Source organism: Chlamydotis macqueenii, chromosome 24 (genome assembly GCF_036417535.1).
Source record: "Chlamydotis macqueenii isolate bChlMac1 chromosome 24, bChlMac1.mat, whole genome shotgun sequence".
Classification (NCBI taxonomy): domain Eukaryota; kingdom Metazoa; phylum Chordata; class Aves; order Otidiformes; family Otididae; genus Chlamydotis; species Chlamydotis macqueenii.
Window position 1 is genome coordinate 1,931,276 of NC_141579.1, and position 26,859 is coordinate 1,958,134.

The following is a 26,859-nucleotide window of genomic DNA, read 5'->3' on the forward strand; positions in this document are numbered from 1 at the left end:
CTGTTTCTTGCTGTCTGAATGCCAGAGAGCACCAGGACTGAATTCACTGCCGTCGGTTTGTACGGATGCCCTGGCCTGTGCAGAGAGCCTGCAAAGCACCGTCCCATCCGGACGCTGCCGCTTAGTACTTCTTTCCTCCAAGCTGGAGGTCAGGGAAAAAACCCAGCTCTGCTTGGTTTTGTATGTTACAGCCCTAACTTTTAAAATTCATGTGGCCTCCATAGTTTATAGTTACAGGTCAGGAAAACATCCGGTCTTTTTTCCAACTCTTTTTTTTTTTTTTTTCTGCTGTTCGCAATCTCCAAGTTTTCAGTGCTGCGTGGTTTTTATTTTGTTGCTGTTTTTAGTGCTTGTCTGTGCTATTTGACTTCCTCATCCTGACTGGTGGTGGAAGCAACCAGAAGCCACGAGGGAGGCTATATTCATGGGATTCTTACTCTGGACCAGAGGTACTCAAAATATTACTGGCAGTCGGCCAGGATCCAAATTATCTTGGTTTAATCCTTTTTTGAAGTTTGAGAATCTTGCCTGGGGAGAGGGACAGGGCATGAGGTGGAACAACAGGCACCATGTAGACTTGTCTCACTTATTGTCTTTGCTTCGCAAATGATGTACCTACTAGTTTGCAAGTAAAAAAGGAGATCCCTTTCCCAAACAACCAAAATGTTGTTATAATAAGCAAATACTTTTAACTTACGGATTTTATGGCTGGAGAGGAAAGTTATTAACATAGGCTCTAATGTCCTGTTAGAGAAGAGGGGTCAGTGGTGAAAATATATACTTATGGCTTTAATTAGGCCAAATATAGATGAGTACAAAGAAGAAGGGAGACCGGTATGGGAAGTAATCATGAAGAAATGTTGGGTTGAGGCAGGGGAAAGGTGGTCTGACAGATGCGAAAGGGAGCGGAGAACAGAACGCAACACTGAAGTGAATCCAGTCAACAAAATGTTATGAGATAGCTGATGGAGGAGGGATATGAAAAAAAAGAAGAAAATGAGAGGAGAAGGAGGTAGGAGCAGGTGTAGAGAGAAGCGTGCTGTTTAGGGAGAGGCAGAAGATGCAGTTTTTGAGAGCCAACTGCAGTATCTCTACACGAGATAGATGTGTGGATGAGGGAGGAAGGATGAGGGGCCGGTTACGGGAGTTGTAGGCGCTCCTAACTGGTTGATGATCCTGGTGCTCTAGTTAAACATTTGTCCTTTGGAAGCTGCTGCCCTTCTCAGCAGGAGTGAAGGGCACCTCCGTATGTTTCAAATAGGTGTTGAATTTGGAGACTTTGGTTGGGCAAGGGAGGAGAGGCCATGGTGGATGAGACATAAAGGAGACAACGTTGTGGTGTTTTCAGGGTATTGTGAGTGCTAACGTTGGCCAAAGAGACACCGGCTCTCAAACTTTTCACTGTTTTCAACTGTTATGGTTGTTTTCATGAAACATGAAAACAAACTACAAGACAAACCAATGTTTACCCTTTTATTTTTGCTATTTTTCACTATTTGTATGGAAAAATAAAAGAACTTTTACCGAAATAACAACGGCTGGGGAAAGCTCTTTTGCATGCAGAACATCATCAAAGATAATTTGTCGCTTATATTGACATCTATACCATACAGTAAGCATCGCTGATGCTTCTTGCAAGCATGTCTTGACTGTCTCTTTACTTACAACAACATGTAGTTCCACGGGCGAGTGAAAATATATGGATTATAGGGCGTACCCGGTTTCAAAACAGAGGTCTGTAGCAGAGCCAGAAATGGGTTTGGATCTCTCAAGCCACAGTTCTGACTGTGCTTTATTTTTTTCTGTTTTCCCATTTTCGTGGGATGGATGCTTGGGATGGAGTAGGTAGATAATCTATCTGGAATTCAGCTGCGTGTGACTTCTAAGTATTCTTAGCAGTGCGGAGGTGGACAGGGTGGCTGTGCGTAGCCGATCTCTCTTGATATCTATATATGCTCTTTTGTTACCTTATTTGAATTTCAATGTATTTCTTCTCCCCCTGGAGTGGTTATGTGCAAAGGATGGAGAAAAAGAAAAGGCCCCTGCACATTGCAGCATTAGCTGACATAGATGGACCAGTCAAGTGAAGGTGGAATTGAGACTGTAAATAGCAGTGACAGTGGGGTCACCTGCTTGGGGTTCGCTGGAGATGGTGGGTGACCCACAGTCCCTTCCCCAAGGCTGCGAGGATTTCGGAGAGCAGATCCCAGCCAAACTGTGGCAGAGGTGGCTGTGCCTGACAGCCAGATGCTTAAACAGACACTTTCTTCTTCTAAGTGGTCTATCTCCTTTGATAATTTCCTAACCCTCATGTTAATTTCAAAAAAAAAAAGTAGTACATGACTGCTTATCTCTTAATACCTTTCTTGCCTGAGCTTTGATTTCTAAACATGTGACTCTGCAGCATTAGTCTGTCCCAGATTTGCCAAGCTTGCAGGTCTCCTGACCCATTTTGCAGCATCGTGATTTGCTTCCTTCCTTGACAACCTGCAGGCCACAGACGCAAAGCATCTCGCGGAGAAAAGTTGAGTCCAAGCCAGGCATCCAGTGTAGGCTTGACCTCGTCAGGGCTGAAACTTAAGTGGGGTGAGAGATGAATGTGTCTTTCCCACGCTGCTTGTCCTGCTGAAACGCGTGTGCGCAGCGTTATGGTGAAGTTCATGCTTTTTGTCTAGAAATAAACAAAAAGGCGTGTTGTGAAGTTCATGTTGGAAACAATTCTCAAAGCGGGTGTTTCCAATCTCTGCGCCTGGCGTGAGGCTCTCCTGCTGGGTCCTGTCCATCATTCCTTCACAGAGGGGAAGACAGTTCTGCACAGGATCCAGTTTCACAGTAGCTGCTTCCTGCTGCAGCATGATGGTATTTAATAACGAAGCAAGAAGTGCAACGTGTCCCAAGTGCTTGGGGAGCTGTTTGGAAGGAGTTAGCACCGAGCTGAGTTTTCCCTAACTCCCCAGAAGGACATCTCGGTGTTACTTCTACCGTTTCTGAAACTTCAGCCCCCTTGCTAAGATCCTGTTTCCTTTCACCTGCCCTGGAACGACCGAAGCTCTACGACAGTGACTTCCTGCTGCATTTAGAAGTGGAACTTTGCTTCTGTTCAGAATGTGGGAGAATCAGAAAGAAGATCTGGTGCTTTTTATTGAGCAGAACGTGAAAGTGGAGAAGCCAATGCTTGTTACTTCCCACAGGTGAAGCGGGCGTCACAGTCTCAATGTTTCCTTGGGCAATGAGGACAAATTTCACAAAGTGTTTTGTGAACCAGGACAGAGAATTTGAACCTAGTACCCCTGGCACCCCTCCTGTCTGCTGAGAGGTGAACAGAATGGAAGCGGTGGTTTTACAGGTCAAGATGTTTCTATCATTCCACTCTGAGACATCAGCTGCACTCACTGGGCTTTCGGGTGTGTGTCAGTAGGCGGGGACCTTGACAAATCACATTTAAAAAAAAAGCAAACCTACCCTTCCTTCAATATCATCTCTTTATTTTCACATACCTGGTTCCTGTCATTCCCATACTACCGTAGAAATTATCAAATTCCTCTGGCATTCATGAACAAGGCTGCTTCTCTCCACAGATGTTCAGAGCTCTCGTTATGTGCCGAGAGTGGTACGCGCACCCTGGGACCCTCCCCAGCCTCACTTTTTTGAAGCGCTTCAGGTGATCCTGTCTGAAGCAGCAGTTAAACTATAGGTTATTGGAAATACACTGCCCTGGCCCTTCACATCCTGCAAGGTAATGGGAATTCCCAGGACCAGCGTAGTGTAGTGCAGGAAGGGGGGGGGGGCGGTGGGTGATGCAGTAATTGGCCTTTTTTTCGGCGTGGCCTTGTCCTGGCCCAGCTCTGCGTGCTGCGGTACACGTTATCTTTATTTTATGGTGCGGGGAGGAAGATGTCTTGGCTCCGCTGTTGATCAGTAACGGTACGCAAACGCCTCTCCTCTTCACCTCCTGGCACTGGGGGCCGTGAGAAGATGCTCGCCTTCCCCCCCCCCCCGAACATTTCGGTTTCGGTGAAGCGCTGCCTTCCCTTTCTGCAGCCGCTCTTACTCAGCGTTCTTCCGCCGGCCGCTGCCCTGGGTCGGTCCATCCCCACAACCAGGGGGGAGCCGGGGATTGGGGTCGGGTGGGGGGAACGGGACACACGAGGAGGGCCGGGCCGAGGGGCAGGCGCCTTCCCCGGCTCCTCCGGGAGAGAGGGAGGGAGGGCGGGGGGCGGCCCGGCGGGGCGGGGCGGGGCGGGCAGGGCTGCCATGGCCCGCGGTCCGGCCGGCGCCGCACATGCTCAGCAGCGAGCGGGGCGGCTGGGCTGCTGCGGGGAGCCCCGTGCGGCTCGGGGGGGTGGGGGGGCGCGGAGGGCGGCCGTGCCCCGGCGTGGGGGGCTCCGTGCATGGGGCTCGGCGCTCCCCGGGGGACGCTCGCCGGCCGGGTCTCCTCCAATATGTCCTGGGGGCTCTGGAGCTGTCAGTGGGCAGACAAGGACACGGGCATCGGATTTTCGTGACTGTACTAATGAAAGGGTTCAAGCTCGCCTGGTAAGCAGAGCGCTGGGGAAAGGGGGCGATGCCGTCACCCCCCTCGCTCCCGAAATCGTCCTCCTTCGCGGGGGGGAGGCGGGGGAAGGGGATCCGCTCGGCTAAGTTGGCCGGTGCCTGCGCCGCAAAGCCGGGGCCCGCTGCGGCAGCGCCGAGGGGGCCGGTGCGTGCGGGGCTGCCGGGGGCAGGGCCGGGCTGCGGCTGGCCGGGGCGGGGGGGGGGGGCCGGGCCGGGCCTGGCCTGGCCCTGGGCCGGGGCTGCGGTGCGGGGAGCCCGCCTGTGCTCCGGCCGCCTCTTCCTCCCTGTTGCCGCCACCCCTCCTCCTCCTCTTCCCGGCTTTCGCAGAACCTGTGCGGGTGCAATGGCTCCTGCTCAGCTCGTCCTTTAAATAGCGGCTTTTGGGGGATGCGCCTCGCTGGCGTCTTTCTGTAATGGTCCAAGCTGAGTTTGGGAGTCGGGGGAACCGGCAGCTTCCTGGAAGGTACCAAAGCGCTCGTCAGTCCTCGGGTCATTCCTGAGTGTTTTGGGGGAAAACTCTCCAGGTTTGGACAAGTGGGCAGCGAAGGAGAACCTTGCAAAGCTGCCTGTGTATCCGGAACGTTTGCCTGTGAATATTTTTGTTGCTCAAGTTTGTGTTTTGTATGGGTAGGTAAACATATACGCGTGTAATATACGTGGATGCCTTTATATAATAATACAGCTAATATAAACTTGGCCGACAAAGATTTATATAGCATCTTGAGCGTATCAAAACTATGTGAAATCTCTGGTATGTCAAAGCTACTTAGGTGGAATAAATGGTCTTTGAGTTATTGTGATGAAATTGATGTAATCGGAACTTTATCAGATGGGAACGGTTCCATAGTTACTAGCGGAATGTGACTTTGTATCTGGGATTGAGGTTGCAACGTGGATGACAAGAGCAATGTGAAGGCCTGTTTCTTTTTCTTGATCCTTTTGCCCTGTAATGAAAAGGGAAGTAATCACAGAAATAACAGCCTCCCTCTCCACTGCCTGTTTTGCATCGGTATGACTTTACTGCCTCGAGATCCTTGCCTGTAAAGTGTGAGAAAACAGGGAAGTTATTTTTAATCTGTTGTTTTATTTATTGTTGCTATTTTAATTTTTTTTTCTGTGTAAAAAAAAAAATTAATAAAAGCACTACAGCATAGCACTAGGAAGCATCTTGTACTGGGCCCCAGGGGACGGACTAGAGCCAGGGATGACTCAATAGGTCATCTCTTTTTCTGATTTCTGTAATTTAGTCTTTTATTTCATTACACTGAGAGCCTTTGAAATTTTCCTATGTGTACATGGCCGTGTGTAACATAGACTGTACAAATGATATAGCCATTAGCATTTGAAAATCTTACACAATTTTTTTTCCTCGCTTTCTTTTTTTTTTTTTTCCCCCCCCCAAATAAAAAAAAAAGCTCAGCTCTTGCACTGATTTGCTACTTTATGTGGTATGCAGTCGGGCTGATGAGTTGCATAATAGCTTAGCGTACTACCAGGAGGGCAAAGCGTGTTAGAAACGCCGTGGTCATGTGCATCTGCAATAACATGGCACCCCACTGCATTCATTTCTGTGCCTGCCCATGAGCAGCGCTGGACGTTTTGTTAATTGTGTAATTGGAGGGATCTGCATACCCAGTTCTATCGCTGCGTTTATAACAATTAAGGGTGAAGCCGCTCTGTTAATTTGGTCAGGCTTCTGAGCTAAGCGAGGGAGGGTAGTGGGTTCGGGAGCTGGCCGGGGGACGTAAGAAGATTACTGATGTGCTGGATGAAACGCGAGCGCTGCCTCAGTAGGTGACGCTCTTCCCTCTGAGGTCTCCTGTGTCAGGCTCCTGGCAGGGTCCGAGGGGGACTGTGCCATGCCGGGGGTCTGTGTTGTGGAGGGGGAGTGCAGTAAAGGTCCTGATCCCTTCCTCTGGCTCGCCTGGAAACGCCTCAGGAGTGCCAACCAAGCCCTCTTCAGCATCCACCCCTTCGTCTTCCTCTGAACCCCAAAAAGAAACAAGTGGAACGTTCTGATTGCCCACCTTGTTTAACGAAAGCGTACAGCATTTTGGATCTCTGCAGCAGTTACTCCGTTCCCCCCTCTAGGACGTTTACAGGCAGCTTTATTTATTTGATTGTGCTGCAATAGCCAGGCACAGAAGGGTGAGTTAAGGATGTTATTTGAAGTCCCGTTTCACCTGGGTGTACGCGTTTGTCCCTGCCGGACCGATGGCACGATTCTAGAGGAGCGTGGATCTCAATACAGAACAGAGAGTTCCCTGCTCTTTGCTCTTTGTCCAGCTTGGTGTATGCTCCAGTATTTGCAATGAAATGGCTTTCCAGGGTTAGTGTTCTTCTAAAGGAAAAACCACGTCGAACGCGTGGCCTACAAACAGACCGTGCCGTGGAAGCGGTGGGTCTGGTGGTAGGTGGCACTGCTGGGGTTAATGCAGATTTCCTTATGGAGCCCTTCTCGGACAGACACATGATTTCTTCCTGTACCAGGACGGGCAGCAGCACAGGGACAGAATGCTGGCAGCAGGGACAGCCCTGTCTGACCGTTAGGAAGAGGACTTGCTCCTGCCTACTTTCAGACCACCCGTTCATTTCACGCTGTTAGATCGCACGAAATAATGCAATTTTATTGGGGAACTTCTGGCCACCTCTGGCTCTCAGCGCAAGCTTGTTTTGGCACAGGACGATGTGCTGGTTTCTAATACGCTATCATGCGTTTTTGCATTACGCCACCTAATTCTGCCCAAAATGATCTCATCACCATCTGGTATCGTATCGCAGCGTAGCTGTGTGCCGTGGAGTCTTTAGGTGGTCACAGTACGCTGCAGCACGCAGAGTCCTGATGTATAACCACCGCAGCCTTACAATATCAAAATGTGACTGAACTGTACCGTAATGCAAGGTCGCAGCGTCGTACTGTCGCGCTACATCATCCTGGTATCAGAAGCGATACTGCAGTCCACCGGTGCCTTGTTATTGTCGTGTAACAGCGTACGTTTGTCTCGTCAGGGCCTGGTATCTTGGTTTAACAGGTCATCTTCACGTCACAGCGTGATTTTTTTAATACCATCGTGTACATCTTTATGTTGTGACACGGTATTGCCAGAGAGAACTTCTGCTTCCAGTCCTTACATCACCGTTATCTCCTAGATCCTCAGGGACTGTAACGAGTCGGGCCCTGAGCTTGATGTTTCAGAGAGGCAGAAGCTACAACAGCGGGGCAGGCAAGCTTTCCCTCCCCTCAGATCTTGGCCAGTGCTGCTTGCCGTTAGCATTCTTCCTTGTTAGGAGTTTTGGGGAGCTCGTAATCCAGCAGAGATGGATACTAATTTGGATATTTTATGAAAAATGAGAATCTTGCAGGGACAAAAGCAAGCTGGTAGCTGAACTTGATGTCCCATAAATCGGATACTGAACTAAACTCTGCTCATCTGATTTTTCTCCTTTTGTGGTTCTTTCTGCATTGCTTGTGCTTATTCGTTGGTTGGAACGTTTCTGAGCCACATAGAACCAGCTATATGGAACCTGCAGCGAAAACAAGGGCTAAAGGCTCTGCCTAAAAATAAATCCGTAATTCATTTTTTTCTGCTAGTGCCTGTGGGTGAGAAAAAAACCTCTCAATGTTTCAACACCCTACTTAACTGAAGGAAGGATCTATTATGTAGTTGTGGGGGTGGGATGAGAACTAGGTAGGGTTACAGAACAGCAGAGCTAAAATTAGAAGTTGTTTGATGTCAGGGAGCAGCGCAGACTAACATCAGGCAGTTTCAGTTGAGCTGTGACTTCGGTTCTTTGTATCTAGACCAGGCACGCGACACCGACCCTTTCCATTGATTTGTCAGCGTCTCGGGGCCACAAGTACGTAAGAGGGGAGGGAGGGGGCCGTAAGCCGTCACACCGGTCCGTCCTTAAGTCTAGTCTTGCGACTTCTTTGCAGGTTAGTGAACATGGGTCAGGAGGAATGCGTTCTGCCCTCAGCTGTGGAGAATTGGTACTTGCTGTCACAGAAAGGTGACAAACGTGGGTGTTTGGGATTCTTGCTTCTTTAATTACGTAGCGAAATGATAAAGCCGGTTAAATCGCTTTCAATTTCACATCGATACCGCAGAGACCGTGTGCGGTGATCATGAACTTTGTTCTGGTGCATTGCAAATGAAAGATGCATTTCCAAATCAATTCTTCCTCAGTCTTTCGGAGAAAGCCAGCAAAATAGTTCTGCTGAAGTTACATAATTATGCTTTTGTGCATATGGCACTGTTTGGCCTTCACCTTATGGGTTAAAACGCTACATTTCGGTGTTCTTTTCTCCCCATCTTCATCAGTTCTTCTGTATCTACGTCCTTCTTCTTTATGCTTTTTATTCAAAAAGAAGAAATAGGTGCTGATAGTCCTCCGCTAAAAGCCATCAACGATGACCCACATACATATAAATACGGTTCTAGCATTTTGGAAAGAAGAGGCTTTCGCTCCTCATAAATTCTTGCAAATGGATCTTAGGAATCGGAACGTTCCTGTTTGCTGTCGATGTGGTTGGAAGAGGAAACCGTATTCCCAGGTCGCTTGTCTCTCTCTGCATCCAGAATATTCTGAACGCTTTGAACCTCTGTCTGTGAAGTACAGCTTCTGTCCTTCCTCTCTCAACAGGAAGAAGCGTTACGGTGTTGTGTGAGGAGACCCAAAGAACAACTCTGAGCAGTATGGGTAGGTTTATTTTGTAAATAGTTTCACAGTACAATGAAGTGGTTAGTAGCAGGTTTTGTGCGGATTTATCTGAGCTTTTCAGTAGCAGGAAGTGATAGTAAGCAGTTAGGAGCCCGATCCCAGCGCAGTAATGTCAAGGAAAAATCTTGCACGCGATTCACGTGGCCAGGCCGTACTCGTAGTCACTAACTGAGCCAGAAATAGAACCAAAATCAGCTCGTTACCAGTTTTTGTCTTGGACTGCATACTGCCATGCTGAATTAATACCTTCGGTGGTCGTATGGTATAAAGCACCAGTGAAGTGACTATTTTACTAAAAAAAAAATAAAGAAAAAGTAAAAATTACAGTGGAAGAGGCCTATTTGAAGAAAAACTGACCTAGTCATTATGAAGCCTTTAATCTGTGATTTGGTTTGCTGTAGCTCTGTGTGATGACAGACTGGCAAAAGTACCCCTTTACTGGTTTTTGTTTGTTACGTGGCATGCTTTTGACATCAGTTTTTGATTTAAAATTGGATAAAGATCAGTCATTTTGTTCTCTAATATGCTTACCAAAACTTCTCTGAGGGCAGCTAGACAGAAGAATGTTTTTGAGTTGTGCGATGAGGATCCTGCACTTTGCAGAGCATGCTGCCAACACCCAGAATCTCTCCTTCAGATCTCTCCTTGGGCTGCAGATTATTTTGGCTAATTGAATCCTAATCATCTGTTTTGCTCTAACATGGCCTTCTCTGCTTATCGGACGGTAGAATCACCTTGGTCTCTCTCTAGTCCTTCAGCAGCCTCACAAATGTCAAGTGAAGGGCAAACTGCTTGGAATCGGTCTGGAATTCTGCGGTCGTTGCTTGCTCAGGACCTGAAGTTCAGATGAATGAGCTACAGGGAGGTTTCCGCAGAGATTCTTCTCCTCATACACAGGAGGAAAAAGCATGGAAAGAGGCAAATTCAGTCAAAAAGAAGCTGTAGATAAAATTTAGCAGATACTTCTTTTCTCTCTCAGGCTTCAGTGTGGAGCTGAGACTGTTGCGTGCTGTTTAACTGCTTGGTCCCTTCAGATGAGAAGCAAAGTCCTGGCTATTGGAGCTAGAAGTCACAAGCAGCCAGTTTTATGCCTGGATCTGTCAGTGACCCATTGTATCATGATCTTGCCTCTTCTCCAGTTTCCCTGCCTGCAAAATGCGGCATGCCGTTCCTCTCTTCCTTCTCGCCGTGTGCTCCCTCCCGCTGAAGCACGTGTGACAAGTGCTAGGGGTTTGTCGGAGTGTTGCGCGATTTGTGTGGTTTCACCCCGCGTGTGTTGATCGTTCCATTGACCTACGTGGAAACACTTACATACCTAAAATTTCTGCTTGGCTGGGGCTGTTCTGCTCAGCAAGTGGGCATGCCGAAGGTCTGAAAGAGCCAAACGGTGCCATCGAAGCACTCGTGGCACGTTATGCAAGAATTGCCGTGTCCTGGTCAAGTTCTCTTCTGCCTTTGTGAAGTTCGCCTTGGGAACAGGACTCTTCCTCGCTCTCGATTCTAAACTAGAGCCTAAACTAGTATTCCTGTGGTTGATTAAGCAGTTGCTGCCTTTATGCTTGAACCTTCCCTTCCGTGCCTCCGATTTCAGTCCCAGTCAGAAAGTGCATCTTAATGGCAGACTGCTGTTATTGTTATAATTGATACTTGTTACAAGTCGTAGCTGGTAATTTCAGTATTTTGAGTCTGGTGAAAGTAAATTATATAAATTGAGATATAATAGCAATAATAGTGTCCAAGTACAAAATATCTAAGTTGAGGAAATAGAGGGACCAAAACAAATGCTGCACCTAAATCAGGAACTATTCTTTTCCTTCTGTGTGCTCTTGCAGAGCCACATGCTGAGGGAGGTAGGTTTAGATCAGATATTAGGAAAAAATTTTTTACCATGAGGGTTGTAGAGCACTGTCCCAGGTTGCCCAGAGAGGCGGTGGATGCCCCATCCCTGGAAACGTTCCAGGCCAGGCTGGCCGGGGCTCTGAGCAACCTGATCTGGTTGGAGATGTCCCTGCTCCTGGCAGGGGGGTTGGGCTGGGTGGGCTTTGAAGGTCCCTTCCAACCCAAACCATGCTGTGAGTCTATGATTCTATGCTGAATACAAGATGGTGGAAAATTCTCTGAGCTCCTCCTTCGGTGACGTTTTGCATTAGGCCAGCTTTAGGTCTGTGCTGTTGATTATACTTTACATTTTCCAGTGTTTTATTCTCTGTGACTATTTTTCCTGGACAGAATCCTCTCTGTGGCTCTCCGTGGTCACAGCCAAGTGACCCAGGGGTATGTGCTCTGCTTTTCTTCAACTAACACGAGATTTAACGTGCTATCGTTCTCATTTGACAATATCCCAGCCGCTCCGTGCGTGTGGCACTAGAGCACGGATGGAGGAATTTGTTTGGTTTTTTTTTTTTTGTTTTTGGTGGGAGAGGGAGATATTTGGGGTATGTATTTTGAATAATTTTCAAACCAGTTGGAATACCAGGTTTGGAAGAATGTGGCTTGACCACACCTAATTTCAGGCCTTGGAACTGGAAGAAGGAAAATGGAGGAGAAAATGAGTTGAACGAAAAAGTCTTGGTGGGGAAGAAGGAAATGTGTATTGAGGAGTAGCAAATATTTGGTAACAGAAACAAACGACTACATTTGCACATAATGTAAGGCACCAAATTAGCTGGGGCGTAAGAACAGCTCTCTCTAACTGGAATTGTCCCTTCAACGAAATGCCAAGCAAACAAGCTTGTGTTTAAATGACAGGAGGAAGAGATGGCAAGGTCTGAGAATTCCAGCGAAATGGTTTGCAAGGTCTCGTCCCTTACTTGTGTAGTGATGACACGTGAAGTGCTGTGAATTAAAAGGTTTGCGCTGAACACAGAGGCATTTTAGAAAGCTGTTGGAAAGCTAGAGCTGTAATTTTGGTGTATTTCTGACCCTCCAGGAATAGAAATAAAGCAGCAATAGAGGTCTGAAAGAAGTGCCCTCTTCTTATGAGGACATTGGGTTGTGGCTGTGCAGCCCTCAAAACTGGAATTTATTTTTTTTTCAGAGCTGTCAACTATGAAGAAATGGTGTACTCATATGGTGGCCTTCGATCTGATGTACATTTTAGGAACGAGGTTTGGGAGGTGAACTGTTCCTTAGCTGTAGGCTGTGAAAGAAGGTTTGTATCAAGGGGCTGGAGCTCAGAGAATCTGAGCAATGTTCAGTGTCCGCTTCAAGGCAGTAAAACTACATCGTTGCTTCAAATGCTTGTTATATTGTTTTTCCAACCTTTCAAACTGGAAGAATGGATTCCCCACTGATTCTTCTGAGTTTCTGGTTTTTTACTTTTAACGTGTTTATTAATAGAGGTGTACTAGAAATCTTCTCTACTAGAAGCTTGGTTTAGATGAGCAAAATATTGTTACAGCTTAAACCAGTTCTTTAAAGAGACCAAACTGTGTTGGTGTAAGAGCTAGCGTCAGAAACGCAAACTGACCAGCCATATCCCCTGCCCTTCTCATCGGTCACTTGTCCAAAGTCACACGCTGAATCCATACAGTTGCCCCAAAGCAACCTATGTCTTGCTCGTGTTTGGAAATACCGTAATTGTCATAAGGATATTTGTTCTTTCAAGGATTACAGCCCAGATTACGAACTTCAGATGATTTAGATGTTGCTTGGTGAGACTTCCTTCCTGAAACTCAAAGTCATATGGATATGTTTCACTTGGAGGTTTTGGGAACAAAAATAGAGCAAGTCAAAACAGTTTTCTAAATAGTAACCCTCAAACAGCTGTAATACCGGCCAGATGCGTACCTTTAAAGAGTCGGGCATCGCTAGCAAACAGCGGTAACCGAGAAGTTGTTGGACTGGGCTGCTGCCTATTAGGAGAACTATGGAAAGCAGAACTAGAGACAGAAAAAAACCCTGATGGAATTGAGGCGTCGATCCGTGCTCCTGCCAACGTGGGGCAGTTCCCTGTTTTGTCTTTATTGATTGTTACTTTATTTATTTATTTATTTATTATTTATTATTGTTACTTTATTGTTACTTGATGCTGTTTGTAAACATTACAAGTGAATGGGTTTATACCACTTCTCTGCTGTTCTTGACTGCAAGAATTTGAGTTCAGCTTAGTTTTTTTTCCCCTCAATTTACTATAATTGCACTGCTCGTTGTTATAAAACCTCTTAATATGGCTTCTCTTTCTTTTTGGTATTTACATTCTTCGAATATTTGTTGACCGCCTCACTTTGTTTACCCTTCAAGTTTCTTTTCGTAAATGAGCCTCATGAATATTGTGGTGTTTTGGTTGCTTTCCCTTGAACTTACTGCTCTGTAAGAATATCTTTCCGGTTGTAAGGCATCCTTTTAATAGAGTTCCTGGTAGAGATTAACTGATCATACGGAACAAATATTTCACTGGCTTCCATGAGATGTGGTTGATCAGACTGTGCACCTCTGAATTGCATCAGTCTTCCCTGCTCCTGTTATCGTGTTGCAAGAGCATCTGACTTGCTTTGCGTTCTTCCCCTGCGTACCGTCGGATGCGCTGCTTTCTTCCTTTTCAGTGATTTGAATTGCTGGGCATGACTTTGTTCCCTCCGTTATACCTGTTTGGAGTAGGTACAAAATCCAGGACTAGGGTAGCGTTCTTTGCGCTTTGCCCGGAAGAGAATCGGTCACAGTTTCTGTTTATTTTCCCCGTGAGACAGGTTTTTGCATGTGTGTTTGTATACGCTTTCCATATGAGTCACATTGTTACCTTCTGCACTTCATAATCTCTCCAGGAAGATGGCCTTTCAAAGAGCTCGTATTTGGAAATACCCGTGTGTTGAAGACAAATACTCCTCCTGTGCCTGGCTGTGCTGCCTGCCGCCGTTGCAGGGAAGTGGATGGTTTGCGTTGTGCCTGATGAGGTTTGGAGAAGGGTGCGCGGTCCCTCTGGCTCAGCGAGATGGAGAGTCAGGACGTCTGTAGAAATGACTAGGGAGTCAGAGAAGAGTGCTTTGTGTGGGAGTAAGAAGGGTGAATTGAGAGGTGAGTGGGATGCTGTGCTGACTGCTCTGCTGCTTTGTTGTCACAGAAGGGATATTTAATAAAGCTCCGCTCAAGCGCCCAGGCAAACATGTGGACGCCAGGGATGTGGAGAAGCCGTACCAAGGTAGAAGAGCAGGAGAAGAAAAGCAGCCCAGAAATATCATAGCTGTCAACAGTGCGTGGTGCGAGGAGCAGCCAGGGTTAACTGAGCTCTAGAGACGTGGGCTACAGAGCATTCTTAAAGAGACAGTGGGTGCTTTTCTTTCTAGTGGGCAGCAGCCAGCTCAGATGCCAGAGCTGGGCAGCAAGTTGCAAAGAAGGCTTTGTTTCAGCCATGCCGAGCTGTTATCAGAGCGAGGAATCTTTTTGTCAACGACTTTTGAGAGCATAAGATGCATCGGAGCAGTAAGTCTCTTGAATGGTTTGATGATCTCTCCCCCAGCAGAATTGCTTCTGTCTGCAGTTTCAATGGTTTCCGAACCAGAGAGCAGAGGAGCAGGGAAGACAGGCAGCTGCGCCCCGGGAAACGCGATGTGGTAACAGGTGCAATCATTTAGCTCTTCATTTTTCATCTTCCAGGCAGGTGGGAGGACTCCTTCCCGTAGACGCAGGTTCCTTTGCGTTTGTGTGTGTGTTGTGAGGTCAGGCGGCTCCTCAGGAAAAAGGATGCCCTGACACAGGGCTGGGACGGAGATACAGAGGGTTTGACTGAGATACCCAAGTTGGGGTGGAAGGGATGGAGGTGTTGGGGGGAGAAGGTGAGCAAGACTCTTACGGAGCAATGTTCTGTCTTCATGGGAGTAGGGGCTGGGCTGGGTAGCTGTTCAGCGTTGTTAGGGAGTTTCTGGGTGAGCTCGGCAGAAGATTACAGGAATCTGAGACCGTCCTGGAAGAAAGGGCCAAGCAAGGTTAAGAAAGTCAATTAGAGTGGGGATGAATCCAATATACGTGAATGGATATTGGGATTGGAAATGAGAGGTGGCTCAGGAGTAGTCTGAAGGTAGAGACTGGGGTAGTGCTTTGGGGGAAGCCTCGAGGAGGCTGGTTTTGGTTGGGATAAACAGATTGGAACAGTCCGGAGGAAGGGAGAAGCTGGCATAACTGTAACTGTATTATATGACACAGAAGTGCACGCTGCGCCAGGCAGGGCTAAAGAAAGAGACTGGACCCTTTCAGTGCCCTGTTCCTCTTCCTTCTCTTCATAAATCTACTCACGGGTCGGAGCCGGACAGCGTGGGATGGGGAGTGGAGGGGACTGAAGGAGTGGGGCTTGTCTGTACCAGGAGACCGGGTGTAGCCCAGCCCCTGGCACAGAGCAGCCCACGTGCATTTTGCTCTCTCCAATGGCAGCTGTTGAAGCTTTATCCAGATGTTGGAATTCTCTCTTTGTGCTCAGCTTGCATAGGAACAGCGTATCTTACTGGGAGCAGGGAGGGGTGCGGCTTTCTCGTATTCACATCCGAATAACGTAATTCGTTTGTGTTGGGCTTGAGGTGAAATTCTGCTGCTCCTTGTCCCCTGGTTACCTTCGCAGCGTAACTGAAAGTACAATGGCATGATATTTAAGTGTCCTGAAGGGATAAGAAAAAAAGGATGCATGGGTAATGGAGGCAGTACTGTAATGATTCTACAGGGACCTGCAGTTAATAGGTGATCTCCTGTTTCTGTTGTTATTTTTCTTTGTGTTTATGATAGTCTTCCCCTGGTCAACCTGTTGTTTTGCTTTTCTCTTCGTCCTCTCTTAAACTGGGCGCTGATCTTGCAGCGGGGATGCGCTCAGGCCCTGGTGCTGGAAGGTGGCTCCCGCCGTTGCGGTAGGGTTTGGAATCGGCGCGGCCTCTCCTCTCCACGCCTTTCACTGCAGGGATGAAGTCCTGCGCTGCGAGCTCCTCAGGGTGAGGCAAGCGCCCAGCCCTCAGCACGGTACCATAAAACAAATAAATACAGGAGTTACTTTTGTTAGTGCTCAATCTCAGAGACATCTGTTAGTGTTGTTGATGTGCTCGTTAATCTTCATTTTTGAGTACACTGACTGCTGCATACATCATCTGCCCGTGCAGCACAAGTGCTTCTGGGGTAAAATACGAAGCTTCTGGGCTTGTCGTCAGAGCACCAGAACAGAACGTGCCGTGGTTTCAGAGGAAAAAAGAGATGGGTTCAGTATCAAGTGGAAGTGGCAGGGGACTAAAGGATCGATATCTTTGTAATATATGATCAGGAATTCGAGACAGACAGTTTGTGGGAGGTCAGCTCAGCCGGCGTTATCCACTGTGTCATCCCGAACTGGTGTTTTCCAGACCTATCCGTGGGTGCGTTTGCTTTGTGCTCTCCGTTTATCCTGATGAAGATGCGATGCCTGGCCGTGCTGGGATGTGATTCTGTTGGTTTCAACCTGCAGGCCAGAATTGACCTGCAGAGCAAAACTGACTGGTTCCCCTTGTGCTGTCCTTCCTTCTCATTTTCAGAGATCACATTGAATTGAAGAGGGCTAAAACTGCACCAGATATCCTCCTGGATAATACTGTTTTTGTAAGTGGTGGCTGTCATTACTTTAGGGACCTTGGGCATTTCCATATGTGATGGCGATGGTTGCTGAAGAAGCTGTCTAGAAAGATGCCGGCCATGCTGAAAATACTTGTCCTGCATGATGTAGGCTCCAGCTGTCACTCAAACACTTCGCTTGCTGATGCTGAGCCTAACTCCCTGCAGCCTGTTTCCTAACGTCATTTCCCCTTTCCTGCTTTTGGCTTTCCCTGTGCTGATTGATTGAGGATGATGTGGAGGACCCCAGGTAGGGCTCTGTTTCATAGGTGAGGAGAGATCTGCTGCTTGTGGCTATCTTTTAATTCTGTGTGGTTTCTTTTGTGCAATTAAGGAGAGCTAATTAGCTCCTTTTAGTGCAGTCTCCTTGCAGAGGTAGCTGACCTCTTGTTAATCCTGGATTAAGTTCTTACTAAGGACTGGCTCTTTGTGTGTCCCAGTTAAGATGTTGACACTTTGTTCTCTCTCTCCTTGTTCTCCTCCTCCCCCTCTTCCTCCCCATGCCTTTGAGCACATGATTGCCTCCCTCCTCCATCCCCCACTGCCGCAGGAATCCATGGGCTTTTAGCAGCCACTGTGTCTTGAAAATGCCGTTTCAGCTCAGAGGAGTTGCATGATCTGGTACCTGCCCAGGAGCCTATTTTCTGAGAGGGAAAAGGAAGAGTTTTGGCAGTGCTCCTTATTGCTTAATAGGGTGAGAATACTGTGGGATTTGAAAAATAGCACCCATTTTGAGGCTGGAAGGACGGTCTGAGCAGGAGCTAGCTAACAGGACCGCGTGTCCCAGTTGGAGAACCCAGCCTGTACAGTGCTGTGCGTTCGAAAGCAGAGTCCGTACATTCACAGGTAAAGACAGTGTCCAGGAGAAACGCAGCTTCTGTGCTCCAACAAAATGAGCAAAAAAAAATTAAACATGCGCAGAATATTAATGACCATCCAGATACGTCAGCTACCCGCTGCTGCCAATCCTACTTGCAGTTCTTGAGATGGTAGCGCTACACTGAGTTTTCCTTGAGGAGACGCTTTCTTGGCGTTTTTGATATGTCTCTTTGAAGACTGGGCCAGAAGTACTGTCAAAGGGTAAGCGTGCCCTGGTTCCGTTCTGAACTCGGCTGAAAAGTGGAGGTGTTCAGGCACCGGACTGTCTCGCCTGTGTCTGTCGTCAGCCCCGGGCTTTAATTACGTGGACAGTGCTTCGTTTCCTCTCAGCTGCGAGATGCAATATGTATGACTACGCTTGTGTTACGGCTGGGTCTGAGGCAGCAGAGCGGAAACCGGCCCGGCCGCTCGGTCCAGCGGCCAGTAAAGGTACGGCTTGACTCAGAGCATCCTTGGAGGGGTGCTCGTGATGTAGGACTTTGCGCCTTTCTGTAGAGCTTGGGAGTCCTGTGGTGCGTGGGCTGTGGTATGGGGCCGTGTCACGCCGCGAGTAGCTCAGCAGTGGAGCCCTCCTTAGGTGTCCTTCACACATGAAATGTTGCCCCAGGGCTTGTCTCGATTCTTTAACGCCAGTATCAGGGCAAGGGCTGAGAGACGTGTGCAAGTAAACCCGGTGGACAACAAATGTGTTCTGCAGCTCTTCAACAAAGCAGGAACGCTTAGAAGAGCTTCCTTAAAGGCCCCTAAAGATCCTTTTTCAGTGCAGTATTATCAACGTGTTACCTCTATGAAGCAAGCTGTCTTCGTAGCGACACGAATGGTGCTGCAAAGACCCGGAACTGTAGTGAGAGTATTTGTCCTTCCTGCAGTTCCGGGTTGAATTTTGCAAATCTGGTAAGGTTTGTAAAGCATTTGAGGTGTTGCGTGGTTTTTCAGATTACCCGTAACTTGGCCTTTTGCACACCATCCCAGATAAGCCTGAGAAGCTTTTCTCCAAGTAAATCTTACGTTTTTACTACTGCACTTACAGTGCTTTTGGAAGCAGAACTTCGGTTTGATTCATCTTCTCCCCTGACGGTCTGGAGAGTGGGTAGGTCTTAAACTCGTGTTGAATCTGTCCTACAGCTTCATGACCTGCTTTGAGCCCTTGTGTGTTCTCTGTAGTTCCATTATACTGAATTTCTTCAGCCTTTGGGTCGGTGTAGCTCTCATGTGACTACCGAAAAACAGTGTCTTGTTCAAACCCTAGTAGTTATTCAGACGAAAGGTACCAGAATTTGCAGAGACTGAGTGTCGCACTTCCAACTATTTTCATACATCTTTGAAAGCCGTAAGAAAAAAAACACTGAAACTGTAAAAAATAAAATGGGAGCATTCAGATATCTCTTCTAAGTCCTATTGAGTGCAAGGTATAAGACTTGCCTGAACTGATCCCGATTTGAGGTACAAAGCAGTATTTAGGAAAACACAAAAGCTTGCATAATATTGTTTGCCACAGATGGATAATCTAGCCTTTAATTAGTTACAGTGGTTAGTTTTGTTTACTTCCAAAAATGCATCTCTCTTGTCAGAATTTGTCTAGCTTCAGCTTGCAGCACGTCCAGCTGTCACCCAGTATTATCAAACGGGTGTTCAGGAGGATCAGTGAAAGCTTGTCATTCCTCGACCTCCAGCCTGCGTTGGATGGGTTCAGTGCCTCTGCCGTTGACCGTTCGTTGCTCTTACCTGAACCCCGTCCAGTTTGTCCACGCAGTTCATGCGTTGACACTAGGTGCGGTCCTAGACATGGCGTTTCCGTGGGAATCACGCCATCCTTGGAGACAGAGGTCCCCTGGCGTTGGATACAGGGGATAGGGAAGCCTGTATGTTAACGTGCCAGTTCACGAACTTTTGTGAGCATTTGGAACTTTTCATGGTCACATATGAAAATGATAAGTCAAGGTGCAAGTTACGGTGGCTCTGCCGCTGTCTGCTGATTTGCTGATTTTTCTGCTAATTTGCTGATTTTATCACTAATCCGCTGATTTTTCTGAGTGGATAATGAGATTTTGCTGTATTCTTGTTCATGCTTAGGTTTGTATTGGAGAAATAGTTCAATGTTTATGGCGAGGACTGCAAGTCTACTGCACGCGGCTTTCTCCTTGCAAAACACACCAGGTTTACCGGTACGCACTGAAACGTGTCCAAAGAATTGGAGACTAAAGTCTTGAGAAGAAGGCATTGCAAAATTAAGAAATAGTTCTGTGTTGGCAGAAGGCCTGTGTGTGTGAGGCAAGATGGTGTGGGATTTGGCCCTAATTCTTCATTGCCGGGTATTGCTTAGCTTTACAACTTCTTTTAGCGACCGTGCAGTTCCAGATAGGTAGAGTGCTCCATCCGTATGAGGACTTGCAGATTTAAAGCCTAAAGTCGGACGTTACAGGGTGAAGTGACAAATATCGCTGTCAGCTCTTGTGATTGTGTTATGGATTCATTTTGTTTGGTCCTCTTTGTGAATGTCCAACACTTGTAAAACGTGTAATTGTATGAGAAACTTTGTCATTTTAACAGAAGTTTCTCCCATGACTGCAAAGAAAACCTTGGGAAGACAACCTGAACAAATATTAAAGGAATAAAAACCAGGTTTGCTTTTATGAAATTAGATTTTGTGCACTAAGTTTATGTTTGCGGTGAAAGTCGATGCGTTTTAGGTGCCTTGTGATTGGCACCGCTGCAAACGGAGAAGGTGAAGAAAGACGCTTGGTCACAAGGATGTCACAGAATTAACATCAAGCAGTGGGGCAACACGTTTATTAAAATAGTGGCTTATACACCGTGAACCTGTGTGCATCTGTGTGTATTCTCTGAGTAATATGAAAAATATTCTGTTTTCAATTTATAATCATGTGCAGCATCTGAATTGCACAGTGACGTGAGTCTGCTGGTGCAGGGCGTTGATTCTTAAGAGCAGAGCACCTCCTGCTCCCGCTGATTTTGACTGTAGCGAAGCGATGGCTGATCAGCCTCTTGGAACGATGCTCCTTTGGGACATTAGCAGTGAAAGCTATGGCTGATCGTAAAGAGAAGAGAAAATGGTCAGCCCTGTGAATGGAATGGCAAGGAAAGAAGGCAAAGGGCAGAGCGATGAGTATTTACATCACTTAAGGCACAGCTCCTGTTATCAGAGAGGAGCACTAAGTCCCCGAGAGGGTCATTGGCAGCATCTGAATTTGGCTATATTCAGACTCCTGACTTAGGTACTCTGAATCCGGCTTTGGAGTTGCCTGTCTGGCTCAGTTGACGCCGCAGGGAACTGTGAAAATACGCATCTGGGGTGAGCGATGCGAATGGGGAGTGAGAGGCTGCTGAACAGAAGTGATAAAAGGTGTGAATTTTGTAACTACTGTAGCCAGACTGGTACGGGAGCTTCTCTGGATGCTCTTTAAAGGCTTGTCTATGCTGGAAAGTTATTTCACACTTAAAGCCCTAGAATTACGCAGAATACCTCCTCGCCTGGGCACTTCTGCTTCACATCAAGGGTGTTAGTACAGCAGGCAGTTCCCGATCAGTTCTGCACTATTTCCTTGCGCAGACCAGGTCTGCTCTCATACACTGGAAAGAAAAGAGCAAGCTAGTCGATTGGTTTGCTCTCTTCTTTTTTTCCTCCTTCAGCCTGTGTAATTTGTATTGTACAGTGAGAGCCCTTGAGAGGGACCAAAACCCATCTTCCTCTGGCGTGAAGATGTCCCCGAGCGGGTGTGGAGGGATGCAGCAGTGTGTATGTCCCCCAAAGAAATACCGTGAACTAATACCGCTGGAGAGTTGTAAACTTTGCTTGATAGCATTTCTTTAAAAATCCCAGACCTGCTTTCACACGGATAGGCATGAAAAATGAAGCCCAATTAGCTTCCTGGATGAAGTAAGCTAAATTGAGTTGATGTCACCTTAATTCCGAACGAGCGTGCCCTCACAGTGTTTAATTCGGTTTAGATAATCCACTTTACCAGTTAATTAGGGTTTAATTTTCCTGACCGTTCTTGTGTTGACACGCTGACGGGTTTCGAAACTTTCTCCCACGTGTGTGAGTGGTCCAGCGCGGTGCTCAGGGAGGATGAGTACGGTTTGTTTTCAGCCTGTAGGACCTTGACCTGCTGGTTTTGCTGGGCTTTATGAAGAGCATCTGGAAGTGACAGGTATAACCAGGGGACCCTGGGAAAAATGGCAGGAGGTCCCCCTCCCCCCTTTTTCCTCCGGCGGATGTGAAGAGCGAAGGCATTACGGGGGTTGCGTTATGTAAAAGCGGCAGCCCACGGGCTGCGTGCATGCGCGCGCACGCCAGCGCGTGTGAAAGAACTGGCAGCAGCGAGGGCGAGAGGCGCACGGAGCTGGGTCGAGCCGCACAAACCATCATAATCACAAAAGAGCGGGGCGGGGGGGGGAGAAGAGAGGCTGAGCCATGGCCGGAGCCCCAGCAGCGTGCGAGGCGGCTGAGAGAGGGGGCTCTGGGTGCCCGTGAGGAGCCCCAGGCACCCCCGACTCCCTCTTCCCTTCGGGAAGGGCTCTGAGATGGTGCAGGAGGTGAGTACCCTCCCGCCTCGCCGCTGCCCACCCTCGCTCTCCCCCCGCCACACGCAAGTGCATGAATGAATGAATTCCTAGCTGCTCTGCGCTGCACTACGGTCCCTAATGGCTACCAGGTTAGTGTTACTCTCCTGTTCCTTCTGCCGCTGCCTCTCTTCTTCCTCTCCCCTCTGTCCCTGCGCGTGCCATCGGCCGTCTCCGAACGCGCGAGCACACGCCTGCCCGTGTGCATGTATGTGCACGAAGGACGGAGCCACGGGGCTGCGCGCGCCGCGCTGTGCTCAGCGCGGGTTTGCCGAGCAGATCTGCCGCCTGAGACGGACGCTCTCAAGGCAGATTAAATCTGGAGTCCATGTTGGTTGCTGCTGCTGCTGCTGCTCCTTTCTGTTTGGGGGACTTGAAAGCAGGCAGCGTGACATCATGTTGCAGAGATGCTTCCTTTCTTTTCCCCTTCCACAGGCTGATCCCTTTTTCCCTTGTTCTCCCCCGTGCACGCGCCCTACCTCTCGCGCAGTGGAATTGCTAAAGCAGCCTTTTTGATTGTTTGAAACAACTGATGAGCGAATCTGATTGTTGGTTTGGTTTTTTTTTTTTGGGGGTTGTTTTTTTTGTTTTTTTTCCAGCTTTCACTCCCCTCACCCCTCCTCCTCTTCCCTTTACGCCTACTGCCTCCCCCACCCCCCAAGGGTCAGTTATTGCTCTCGTAACATCTGGGTGTACGTATGGAGGGGGTCGAAGTGGGACGAACCGGCGGCGCGTCACGGGCGGGCAGCCGGCGCCGCTGCAGAAACACCATGTATTGCTTTGCCCATGTGCTCCCTTGCTCTCAAAAGGGCTGGGAGCATGCAGACTGATGTCTTGGTTCTGCTTGGCATTCCTCTCGGTGTTTGTGTATTTGCAGTGATGGGCAGGGACAGAGGTTGTTCTGTGCTGCTTTTTCAGAGTATGCAGGTGGGGTTTTGTTGTGGTTTTTTTTTTTTTTGGCAGGGGGAGAGCAGTAGGAGATGCAGGCTCATTGCACTGTATGTATTTGTCGGCAGTGAGAATCTGGTAAATCCCCCTTCACTAAAGAATTGCTTTTTCCCAGCTTGCTGGTGACTAATGTTTCCATCATGGAAACCATTGGTTCAGAAAAGGGATATATTCCTGTTTCCTTGCTTCGTTAAGTCACGTGCACCTGCAGGAGAACTCCTTGTTGAAGCGGGTGGGTTTAAGATGGAGCTTGTGATTTTGGCTGGGGACAGAAGGAAACTTGAAGCTGAATCTCAGCGATACGTTTTATGTTAGCGCCATAACTTTGGGTGCCCCCAGCTGCCCGTGCCGCTGAAAACCAGAAAGCTGAGGAAAGCAAGAGAGAATATGTCGTGTGGGAGGACAGGCCTGAACCAGGTCCTCAGGACAAAGGCCTGCGTGTGACTGGGGGTGTCTGGCTCTTCCCAGTATCGGCTGAGCCCTTGACTCTCTCTGTTTTTAACTTTCAGGTGGACAGTGCTGCTGTATGGTTAGAGCAAAGGAGAGAGACTGCGTGGTGTCGGGGTGAGGGGGTACGAAATTGTAGCATTGTTGTTTTCAGAATGGTAAAGGGCTAGCACATCAAGGGATGAGCAAAAGAAATGTATTTGAGCCCAGCTTCGACGATCACAGCATCTTCTGGTAACTTAGGAAAGCCGATGCAGATGAGCAGCGGCAGCAGTGGGAAGATGTGAAGCTCTGGCTTTGTCTTCTGCTTGTGAAATACACAGTGTCCCTGTCCGCCCCCGCTCTGTCGCTGATAAGATGTGGTGTGAAGCTTCATTAGATGCTTAATCTGTGGCTTTTAAAACCCCTGGCACAAGATTGGAGTGTGCTCAGGCGACACTGCCTGTGCTGGAGATATAGTCGTGCTGAAGTTATAGCAGGAGATGGGCAGAAAGGAAGAACACTTGTGCTCTTCTTCAGGTAATCTAGGAGTTGTGTCACATCTATGGCTTCATCCCAAACTGCGCCTGGATCTTCAGCGCGAGCTGTTTTGCGTTTCTCTCACTCTCCCTTGAAAAGATGCGCGTGGATTGATGTATGACAGCGACGTGGTGTCTCCAAACCATTGACAGGTTGTGATGTTAGCTTGCAAGCAATGAGGTTTAAAAGAAACATGCTCAGATTTATTTTCCTTTTATTTTTATTCTTTGAGCTGTGGCGTTTTCAAACTTTTCCTCACGTGAAAGATGACTTAACAGTGTCCTTCATTTCTTTTTTAAACAAGAGTGGCGAGCTCTGTTCTGTCCCAAGTTCCAGGCTCTGCGGTTTTGAAGACAGCATCAGATATTGCAGTTCTTGCTGTTAATTATGGGAGCCCTTGGCATTGTGGTGGGGGGGGATGAGGAAACAAAGCCCGGATCTGTTCCTCCTTTGGAAGGACAGCTGTAGCCTGGGTGGCCTGCAGGTGACCACGCTGGGGCTGTGTCTGAAACAGACGTGCTGTCAGCTCCAGAGGGATGTGAAATTCTTATTTTGCATTATTTCCCCTGTATTGCTTCCCAGATTTCATTGTATTATCCACAGTGCTTTGTTCCGTGGGGTTTGTCTTGCTTCAGAGCAAATGGAACGATATTAATTTGTGAGTGATGGAGGGGTTTAGTGTATCATTTATGATACATGGTGGTTCTCTGCAGATCAATGATCCTTTCTAAATTGTCACTGTTGTATTATTGGACAGTATTGTCAAGATCTGCCTCGTTCTGTTTCAAAAGCTTTTTCCAACTTTTCCTTGGCATCTGCGGTGGAGGGGTTGTTTCTGTGAGATACCAGACCATTTGTCCCTCAGAGCTGGTAGTCTGTCTCTAGTGGTAACCAGTATCAGATGATTCAGAGATAGACAATGACGTTGTTAATAATACATCGGAGCAGCCTTGCGGTGCTGCGTATGGGCAGAAGGCAGATGCCTTCCTAAGGCTTGCAGTGATTTGCTAATCCCCTGAAGCACAATAATTGCCTTAATTTTATCTCATGAATATGCAAACACGCTATTGAATGTCATAGGAGGGTTCTGTGAAACGTCGAAATAATCAGAGTAAATCTTTGACAAAGATGGACACTGCTGTTAAAAACTAGTTATTTCAAAAACATACAGGAAGTTTACTGTTCTCACAACTCTTCGTAAAGCAATTGTCGTGAAACACTGCTCGGTTCCTGTACAGCCCTACAGCTCTCATTGCTTTTTAATTTAACGCTTTCTTTTTTTGTAATACAACATTTTGTTATTGCTTGTAGTGGCAAGGCCAGGGAATTGCTGGAGGATACACGGAGGTTTTAGTTCTTGGATTGTTAATTTGAAGCGAGTGTAGGTTGACGATGACCGAAAGTTGTTACCATCTGCTTGCTGTTTGGTAGACTGCGTAACGAATTTCTGAATCTCTTCTTTTTCCACTGATGTCTGACTGTATCACAGAAAAATATCTTTGTAGGCGTCTAATTAACACCTTTACTAGCTGCTTCTGAGGAGAATTAACTGGTTTTGTGCTACAGCTAGGCTTGAGGTGCCTTCTTGACCATTTTCTGCTCTTTTCAAGACTTTATCAGTAGAGTTCTGTTTGATCCTTGAGGATCTCCTTCGTTCTTGTTTGGGAAGACACGTAAGCACAGGCTTGACTTTGCACAACTCATAGATTCAGTGTGTTTACACAGAGAGTTAAATATGTGCTTAAGTTCTTTGCTGGTTTGGGGACATAGCGCTCAGCGCTTTCCAGAATTAGGCCCAACTTTTGCAACGTTGTTGGTAGCCCCGGTTTTGGGCTTTGAAGAGCGGTACGGTTAGGTAGGTGCTGCGGGCTGCAGCGAGGTGCGAGCTACATCAGCAGATTGACTCCTGTAAAGCAAGTTCTTCTGGGAACTGTGGTGGGCTCGGAGGCTGCTGATTAGCTTTCCAGATCAGCAGTTCCTTGAGGAAGTCCAAGGGGTTTAGAAGTACACTGCAGGAAAAGCTGTCTGAGAAGCCGGTGATCTTCTCTACGCGAAGGCAGAGAGCATTGTACGCCTGGAGCTGCCGCTTGTTCAGATGGGCTGCCCTCCTCGTTACAAATCCTTCGGTGCTCTTGGGAACACAGCCGTGACTTCTGGCTAAATTCTAATTCGCATCCTGCAACCGGCAGATGCAGATGGATTTGCTCTGCATCTTAACCCGGGTGCACCGCTACCTGAGAGGAGGACAGGCCTCTCTTGTGCGGCGTTGTAGCCGCAGGTGCCACGACTGCTCCGGCCGCAAGCTGTTGTGTCTGAGGGGAGGATGGCTGCTGGCTATCGGGGCACGTGTGATTTGGGAGAGAACTGCTGCAGGCTGCTTATCCTAAGCCTGGGCTGTGTTGTAGTGGCAGGCAGATTATTTCAGAATATCTGGTATGATGGGCAGACTTTCATGTCGGTTCAGGACTGCTTGCGTGCCATTCATGCAGAATTTATCTTAACAGACTCAAACAAGTCAGGTTTCTTGTCGAGTTCTCCATTGGCGCATTGCTGAGAGTCCTCAGAGTTCCTTACAGCTGTAAGAATCCCAGCCTTAGCTTGTGGAGTGCAGACCGTAGCCTTTCCCTAAAACTACTTCTTGCTGAAGTCTCT

The 26,859-nt window shown here is 47.8% G+C and overlaps 1 protein-coding gene across 4 annotated transcripts in view; it reads left to right on the top strand.

Moving 5' to 3' along the window:
* GRAMD1B (GRAM domain containing 1B) overlaps window positions 1-26,859 on the top strand; it is a 76,201-nt gene that overhangs the window by 16,632 nt on the left and 32,710 nt on the right. For 2 of the 4 annotated variants that reach the window (XM_086766141.1, XM_086766145.1), the window contains exon 1: window positions 4,426-4,536. The exons of 1 other annotated variant lie outside the window; for it this stretch is intronic. In XM_086766141.1, coding sequence (XP_086622267.1) covers window positions 4,514-4,536 — 23 coding nt within the window. In that variant the 5' untranslated portion in view covers window positions 4,426-4,513. Of the gene's footprint in view, window positions 1-4,425; window positions 4,537-22,180; window positions 22,386-26,859 lie in introns of those variants that run through there. One more of the 4 variants, XM_086766142.1, reaches the window with a different exon arrangement.